The sequence below is a fragment of the Hetaerina americana genome, unplaced genomic scaffold, assembly GCF_022747635.1.
Source record: "Hetaerina americana unplaced genomic scaffold, ioHetAmer1.1.p SCAF_16, whole genome shotgun sequence".
Classification (NCBI taxonomy): Eukaryota; Metazoa; Arthropoda; class Insecta; order Odonata; family Calopterygidae; genus Hetaerina; species Hetaerina americana.
The window spans coordinates 11,744,891-11,754,186 of record NW_027286719.1 but is presented as its reverse complement, the minus strand read 5'-3'; the positions used below and the strand labels follow the sequence as shown (position 1 = coordinate 11,754,186).

Below are 9,296 nucleotides of genomic sequence, written 5' to 3'. Positions count from 1 at the left end.
CGAATGGACTGCATCAGTAGTGATTAACCGCATGAATCGAAATACTCGGGCTTGTTTAAGTCAACAATGAAAGCAGCGACCCCAGTGCCTCCCCGAGCGAGTGTAAGGGTCCAAGTTGATGGGGTACGATAGATGCCTCTCTCGAGGTGCTCCAAAAACCTGTCATAGGGAAAAACGTCTTGAATATGTTCCCCAACACGCGGATCAATGAATAACAATTTACTGATCTGGAATATGTCCACCTTCAGGCACATGGACATTAATTTCCCAAATTCTCTCACGCTTCAGTATTCAGCATACACGTGTACCGTAAAAGGCGAATCAAGCGCCGGAAAAAAATAATACGTCCGCTACTAGGTCTCCGCTTTTAGCAGGTAACGTATGTTCCTCGTTAACTGATCCATCCCGAGGTATGTTTCTAGCATCATAATCACATTCCCCTTACCCGGGTGGCCATCAAAATTTCATTTCAAAACCCTGAAGGGGATCAGGTGATTCCTCGTGGTACAAATAAGATTTTTAGGGTTAAAGTTGGGGAAATTGTAATAATTTTTCTTGCGTTGACCCACGTATGCATTGTGTGGACCCTCACAAATAAAATATGCACTAGATCACCCTTATTAAGGTAACTCATTCCTCTGGGCCTGATGGACGTATTGATTTCCCACTCTCCTCAATGAGTACAACGCTTCTCTCGAGAGCAGTGTATCTCCATCAGATTGTAAAATAGATTGGGTACCATTGTGAGTAAATTAGTAAGCATCATTTAGAAGTTTGTTTTTATTGAGCTACAGCCTCCTTGAGATAGAATATGAATCTATTTCCATTGAAAATTTCCCTGAAGACATCCAGTACTTTGAAGAAAAATCTACTTATTAAACACGTCAAGGAAAATTCTACGCTATAAACTGGTTTATGTGTCTTTTTCGTTTTTCTTCCATAAAAATTCCATATTGCCACCATCGATTTCATTAGCGTTATCACCCGAGCCGATTTCCATAATACGCATCGAAGAAGCTGATAATTCAACAAATTTTCAATGCGAGCCCAACGGTAACAAGATTCTTATGGGGTCACCTACGTACATGCCATTGATACCTTGTGGCGTTGCAAGAATAGGTAATGAAAACGTAATTTACCATCCCTAGTTGTTCAGCAATCGAGCAGGTTTAGTCAGAGCCGTCAGACTTATCGTTCCTGACTAAAAGATTGATACGAGCGCTACTATAAAACTTGTAGGTGCCCCATTACCATTTGTCAAATGATATACGAGCTTTGAAGTGTTATCTAGCCAAGTATGTGACTTATGTGGAATCCCACGCTTTCCGGTGTTAGAGGTGAAAGGGAAGGCTGAGTTCAAGAACAAGTCAAGAGAGTTTTGAATTGCATATAATCGAAAATTGAATAGAAAAGAATAAACTGAAATCGTTGCTACTTCCAGTTGCTAGGCGCGTGTTTTGGCTCGATTTATGTGGGCGAAAGGACCATCAACAGTCCAAATTCTTCAGAATTTACCTAGTTAATGGATCTACAGTGACGAGTGAAGCAAAGGTTATACAACGGTCTAAAGAGTTAGAAAATGGCCGCACGATCATTATGAAAGGCTGATGGCAGGCCCAGTATCCAGACTAATGAAATCGTTCAACAGGTGGACCACGAACTGCGATCCGATTATAATCAGTGCTCTGGCTGATAAATTTTCTTTTGTTGGGCACGCCACTTTTACAGGATTGTTACGGAAAATTTTGGATATCAAAAATTTTGTGCAATGTGGGTTCCGAAAATGGTTTCCAACCAACACAAAGGGCTAAGAATGTAAAGTGGACGAGCGCTTTTGGTCCACTATCGGCAGTCCCAAACTCTCGATTATTTTCTCTGCTTGCAATTGAACCAGGGGCTTGGCGGACAGCGGTTAGAAGACAAGGAACTCAAGACCTCCACTGTCAACTAGTCCAACTCCCAGATGGCAAACTTCTGAGCTCAGTGTAATGAGAAGTGCGTTAAAATAAACGGCGATTATTTTAAAGCCAGTTGTAGGAAACAAAACGTCAATAAAAACTTTTTCTGGTATGTTTTAAAGGCCGAATGGTCCTTACTATTCGAATATGCCACTTACGATCTTTAATATTTACCTCTAATGCTCAACCTATACAAGTAAAACTGGGCAACATTTTCAAATGGAAAATCCGATCAGAGAAGGATAGAAGGAATTGTGCGGGGGATACAGAAACCAAGACTTACAGCCTATTAAATGAAACAGTTTCTGGCGTCACTTGGTGGAAATTCTTCATATTGAAATTAAATTTAAAACACTTCGCCTTTCCACATAAACTAGATAGAAAGTAGATAGGAAAAGCCGTTTCTGAAACACGCCCTTTTGGATTTTGTAGAAGCCGGTTCATATGCCGGACTGCTAGGTTTTCCCCAATTTGGCCGGTTACTATTAGTTACAGTCGATCGAGGGACCCGTAGTAGTGGACACGGTCACCCGTCGGGGCCAGTGTTCCTGAGTCTCGTCATCTTGGATTTTCAATGGTTTATGTGGAAAGGCAAAGTATTTTAAATTTAATTTCAATTACAGCCTATTGTTGACCACAGGCATTCCCTGACGTCCAGGGTAAAGAAGGGCTCCTGCATCATCAGCCCTATTATGGGCCATGGGTACACATGAAATGGACACTGTTTACTGGTAATACAATTTAATTTATAATGCTGGTGACTTACTACTTGAAGCAATTTTTCAGCAATAATGGCCTTCATTTGTTATGTAATTTTGGAAGTCAATAATGTCAGTAGATCTACAATATCAATCATTAGAGATTTTCCACCTGAATATAATATTCTAAATTTGTTTTTTGCCATTAATTAAGATTCTACATGTTTCACATGAATTTGAAATTTTTTAAGAATATCACTATAGGAGGATCCTGAATTAATTTTGCATTCAATTTCATTCCTAGAATGAGAACAAAAGAGTTTGTAATCAGTAATTTAATGCAAGGAAATGTGTCTAATTCAAAACCTCTGACCAATTCATTTTTTCTCTAACATATTACCTTTAGTTTTTACATATTACACATTCACCTGCCAAGGGATAAGTTGCCTCAGTGGCTAGATAAGATCTGTCAAATTACATACTACATTATCTGATCAAAGCTAATTTTCTGACAATCTCTTTGAACAATACCATTTTATTTTTGAAATTTTATAACTATTTGAGTAATCACCCATCATTCATAGGGCCAACTTGAGAATTGCAAATATCAATTTCATTCATTAAATGTGAAACTCCCAATTCTAAGATAGAACTATAAAATGATTCTTATGAAAAATCAATTTTTAAGCTTTACAGCACCAAATTCATATTTCCCTATTCACATTATCACTATCTGAACTCCACCATTACCTTTAGTACCTTTATTTTGTTATATTCAGGGTAGCCTGGTGAATTTTCTTATGATTTTCTCTTATTTTTTCTTGATGCTTCGGCCCATGTTCTTCATTTCAGCACTGCCTCAATGCATCTGGTTACACATGCAACCCTACCTTTAGCCAAACCAAAATATAGACACTAAGAATCACTGGCAATAAAAGCCTTCCATTACCACATTTAAAAACATATACAGATACTGTAGGAAATTTTTTAACTTGTTTTAAAGCTCATTGGTTCAATGCCATTCCACAAATATAGGTACCTAACACAATAAATCACTCCAATAAACCCTGATCCTTCTCTCAATTGGAAACAAGCTTTTCACAGATGACATAACTGATTGGGTAAGGGGTTGTAACCTACTGCTTCAATAATATCCCACTAATTATGTCACCTAAAAATTTGAATAAATCAAATGCTCCCAAAAAACCTCCTGCTCACAATTATCTCAAAATTTTTTGCAGTTGATTTCATTGATAACCCAAAGAGGTACATTATTATTAAATAGTAAAAAATTACAATTGATGGTGAGAGTCCCAAAGGAGTGTTATAAAGTTACACATCCCCCCTCAATAACCCATCAGATATTCCCATCACCTGGCCTCAAGTAAGTGCAAAACACAGAGAAACACTTTTTCTAAGTGGGCTAAAGAACAAATTGCTAATTTTAAAAAATATATTCAAATTGAGAATTAGCAATGAGGGCAACATTCTTTTCATTAGTGAGACTAGTTCGTGATAGGCATAAGTAATAACCATGAACAAGACCTGGCAAAAGAGAAAACTATAGTGAAACCAACTTGGGTGAGGGCAAGAGTAGTTGCAGCAATGAGATTTCATAGGAGGAAATGGTAAGGCAGGCAGTAGAGGCACTAGAGGCTTGAGTGAAAGTGGGTGGGGAATTCTACAAATCTGATAGATGAGGTTGATCAAGCATTAGCCAGTAAGCCATAGGACTACGATCATTAGGTGCCCTACAGGATAAGAGTGAAATGCAGTAGTAGTTTTAGGGGAGGCAACCCACAGTTAAGGTCATTTGCACCATTAGGGATGGATGGGAAAAAAACATTGAAAAGAAACCCACCATCAGCATCAGCCAACTCATTACAAAAGGCACCAAGGGGTTCACAGTTTAATGTCCCATTCAACAGATAATGTACTCACTCAAAGTGCTCTCCACTAAGGACCTCAAGTAGGGATCAGGACACTGAAAAATATCTGCTGTCCCTAGAATTTGAACCCAAGGCCATCTCGGTGGGAAGCCAGTATGTTAGCCACCCCACCATCACAATCGCTTGCGTGAAATGTATGGGATAAGAGTTAATCTTAAGAGAACATGGAGAATAAGATTCTCAAGAAAAAGGAAGGTTAAGATAAACAATGTTATGAGGGACATAAACTAGGATGGGTGGAACAGCTCACCAATTCAGGAAATATTTAGGAAAAGAGTGGACAGAGGTTAACGCACAGTTGGTGTTGGGATATTAAAAGAAGATCTGAATTAGGTAAAGAGCCATTTATAAAGACGTGTGTGTGAGGTGTTGACAGGTACCTTAAGTGAAGACGTTAAGAATAGACAAGGGAAAGCTTTGATATGAAGGGCAGTTTTTGCATGGCACTGGAACTTGGTCAGTGAGGCCTAAGGATGAAAATAGACTTTGAGACTCTTGAGATGGTGGTGTGGAGAAGACGGGCAAAATAAAATTAATAGTAATTCACGGAAATTACCACTGTCAAACAACAACAATTTAAAATTGATCCCCACAACTCGCTAGTTGCCAGGAAAGTTTACCCAGATTATTTATGTCTAACCTCTGGTGTTGAGCAAAGGGCATCACCAAGTCACTGAGAAAAAGGCAAGCAGCTTTCCTAGGTAACCAGCAAATCTCCCAAATTCTAAACCAAACAAATCAAAGGTGTTCTGGCAGAATTGTCATGCTCTTTGAATGGTTTGGAAGATGTATCTAGTCACACAATACTTTTCAAATAAACTTTATTAATGAAGTCAATGAATTATGAAATCCCTCCAACGCGCATCCATCCCCTAATCTCCAACATGCTCCTTCAATTATGTACTCTCTTTCATCAATTATTATTTCAAGATGATATCATATCATTTAGATAATGCATATAATGCCATCTCTCAGTTGACATGGTGCCAAGGGCTTCATATCAAACAAATTTACTTAACTCAGATTGAAAAACTTCGAGAGAGTTTCAGGGAGCACCCAGAGATTTATCTATTAGAAAATATGGTCACGGAGAAATGTAGTCATGCTGGTCATTGGAATATGAGGACCATTTGGAGACTACAATTTCTCACTGAGGAAACCAGATATTTTATAAAGTTGCATCCTGTTGCATAACATGTTCTGTGCAGAGGCAGGGTATCCAGAAAATATTTAACGGAAACAGTGGATATGGCATTGCATGCTCCACAATGATGGAAGTATAGTCAGCAGAACAGCCAACAAGCCAACATACTTGCCCATCCAATTTTCTGATTTATATCGGAAATTCTTAAAAAGTCAATTGCATTATATTTTACAGCCCACTAGAACAAAAACTTCACATTCTGAGCAATATTCGGTTTAAGTTAATTTATTCTGGATAATATATACATTTCAGGCTGAGTTTACACCAGTTGCAGCTTACCAATAAATTATTGTATTTTATTTCCGCTTTCTATATTTGCTTCGTCCCCTCCTCCTCCTTGTGTTATTACTCCTGGATTCAGGTTTCTTTGCTCCCCTGCAAAGGGATTGGAGAGGTACATCTTAATTTCAACAACATATTTCTGCTAACTTATACATTAATGCTATCAACTATATGTTTCTACAAACTTACTTCTTAAAAATATTTAAATAAAAAAATGGGTTTCAATTTCTTATGCATCATCCCTCTCCAGCTCTGGGCATTGTCCATAGGACAATGAGGAGAAGGGAAGGGGGGAGAGGAAAAGAATTAATGAAGAAAAAAGGAGGACTCTCATTAAATCTGTCTGCTGATAAGAAACCCCACATTTGTTTTAAAAGGTGATTGACATGACCTCAATGAGCTGTCCATTGAGGAATACTCTTCACAACCAATGAACCCTGCTTTTAAACATAGAAGACCTATCCTTCATTATTTTTATTAGTTATATAAGTATTTTTTACTATGTTATCTGATAGATTTCAGAGATATTTTTGGAAATGTTTTTCTTGCAGTGCTAACAAGCTTGTCCTATCTGACATGGCATATTTCGACATGCTCACACAGGATATGATGATTTTAAAAGATTCATGCTCAACAAAAAAGGCTATTAATCTATGTACGGGTGTATCTTTTGCTAAAACTGTGAGAGTCAACCTAGAGAAAGATTCAATGACTTCCACTTTCAATAAATTGACCTCCAATCAGTCTAAACTTAGCAGTGACTTGAAAGTGCAACAGGTGCCAATCTCAAAAAGTGTGTCTTACCCCCTCAATCACTACCATGCTCCCTCATATTTCTGACTTGAAATGAGATGAAACTGATGTAGAACTTTCTGCGGAGGGGGAAGATAGATTTGTTACAGCGAGCCACAAACGTAGATACCTTAAATTGCCGATCACAGGATCATCTACAAAAGAATGCTCTCTTTTGGGGATTCCTCGTCGTTCTCATCTCCATGAGTCGTACTTCATACTCGATACAACAGTTAATAATTTGGTAAACTATGTGAAAGACGAAAACGCGGAGTTCGACACTTCCACTGACTCAGAGATTGAACAACTTAAGCTAATGTGCAGAAATTATACATCATTTTGGGTATCCATATGCCAAGATTTTCGCGAAACCCTTGGTAATCCCACTTTTTGGCCAAAAGATATGTTCATGGGTATTTTTCCTTTTTATAAGCCACGCCTGCAATAAAAAACCGAAGGGTAACCTGTTATTCGTAGTTCTTGCACATAAATATTCAGTGCGTATGCAATAATTACTGGACCTTGAGGTTCTAGTAAACCAATGCAAACCCAATGTGATGTGTCAACGAACATTGGTTAAATGCAAGTCAACTTGACACACTTCATGTGCCTGGGTATGTTATCACCGGTGCTTTTTGCTGATCAGTCCACAAAAATGTTGGTATTTAGATTCTACTTTCTAAATTTTTTTCCCATATTCCAATTGGTTTCCCAAACAAATTTCTCAATGAAGAACAATCACTTGAATCCTGTGAAGCCTGCTTCAAGAGGGATACTACTGTTTTTATGTACTGTCAATTTATGGTTTGCCTGAGAGTGACTTTTGTGCTTTCCTGACAAAACTAATGAAACTCTTGCAAATTATCAATTGATCATTCTATGACCCTTGCATAATAAATACAGGTGACTTTAATTGTAATTTTAAGGACGATTCTAAAGCTAAAAAGGAATTCATGCATTTACTAACATCATTTAACCTATGCTACCAAGATTGAACCTATTAGCGTGAGTGCTACTTCTAAAACCATTTTAGACAATGTATTAACTAATATTAACCTTGAACTTGTGCAAATAAATACCATTAATGCCCACGTATCAGATCACTACCCACTTCTCTCTACAATTGCTGAGTCCACATCCAACAAAAGTAAAAAATACTACAAAAGGTATTTCTCTGATGGAACATGATCACCTTTTGTGACTTATTAAATTCCCATGAGTGGTCTGATTTGTTTTCCTTGAAGACTTTTAACAAAAGCTTTAAATATTTCTATTCCACCTATCTACATTCCTTTGAAATCTGTTTTCACCCTGTCCTGAAGCAAACAAAAAACAAAAGCTCATCTGTTAAATACAAAATACTGGGCTACCCATGAAATTCGCTGGCTTTCAAAGAAAATGAAAGATGCAGCTGTGTAACAAATACAAAAGCAAATCAAATCCAGCTGTCCGTCAGGAATATTCAGTACTCAAGAAAAGTTATCGCCAAGCCTTAGTGTGTGCTAAAAAATCTTTCAACAACCATAGACTTACCAATGCAGACAACAAATCTAGAGAGATTTGGAAAATTATTCACGAATCCAAGGGTACACATAATTTACAACAAGATCAACTGCATGACTCTGCTGGAAATTCTATTCCAGATTACTCTAAAATGGCCTCCATTCTGAATGACTTCTACCAATCCCATAAAAATCCCTAAGTTTCAGTCAATTCAGCTAATTATCCTCACATTCCTAGCACATGCAATTCATTATATCTATTGATATTTCTGCTCAGCTATGAAACTGACAACAATAAATTCCCAAACCAATTTAGTCCTGGATTATATGGCATCCCAGGGAGAGTCATAAAAAGGTCATTTAATACAATTAAATATTCTCAATTAATGAATCCTTTAATATTGGAATTTTTCCAAGCCGTCCTAAATTAGCCGAAAAAGTGCCAACATACAAAGGCTAAGTTTGAAAAATGGCCATGAATTCTTACAGTCCAATATTCCTGTTGGACCAGTTGAGGAAAATATTTGAAATAGCTTTCTATCATCATCTAGTATCCTATTTTGAAACATATAACCATATATACATCTCCATATATATCTCCAGAAACCATATCCACATCTCAACATGGATTTAGAAAAACAAGGTCCACTACAACACCCACATATCACATGGTGAACCAAATACTTTAAGGATTGGATAATAGAACTAAAACTATAGGATTATTATCTGATTTCACCTAAGTTTTTGACTGCATCAATCATTGGCTACTCTTGTATAAACCGAAACGTTACGGCATAAGAGGCACAACCTACACATGGATTGAATCATATCTAAGTGAACAGCATAAGCATGTGGAGACTAAAGAAATGGCTCCGAATTTGTTTATCCTGGTAGAGAAGTAACACTCTGTC

General features: G+C 37.4%; 1 protein-coding gene across 4 annotated transcripts in view; it reads right to left on the bottom strand.

The window, feature by feature from the left end:
- Positions 1-3,438: 3,438 nt before the first annotated feature.
- caly (ubiquitin carboxyl-terminal hydrolase calypso) overlaps positions 3,439-9,296 on the bottom strand; it is a 119,878-nt gene continuing 114,020 nt past the window's right edge. For 3 of the 4 annotated variants that reach the window (XM_071584107.1, XM_071584109.1, XM_071584110.1), the window contains one exon: positions 6,019-6,184. In XM_071584107.1, the coding sequence (XP_071440208.1) occupies positions 6,106-6,184 (79 nt within the window). In that variant the 3' untranslated portion in view covers positions 6,019-6,105. Of the gene's footprint in view, positions 3,547-6,018; positions 6,185-9,296 lie in introns of those variants that run through there. The other variant, XM_071584108.1, reaches the window with a different exon arrangement.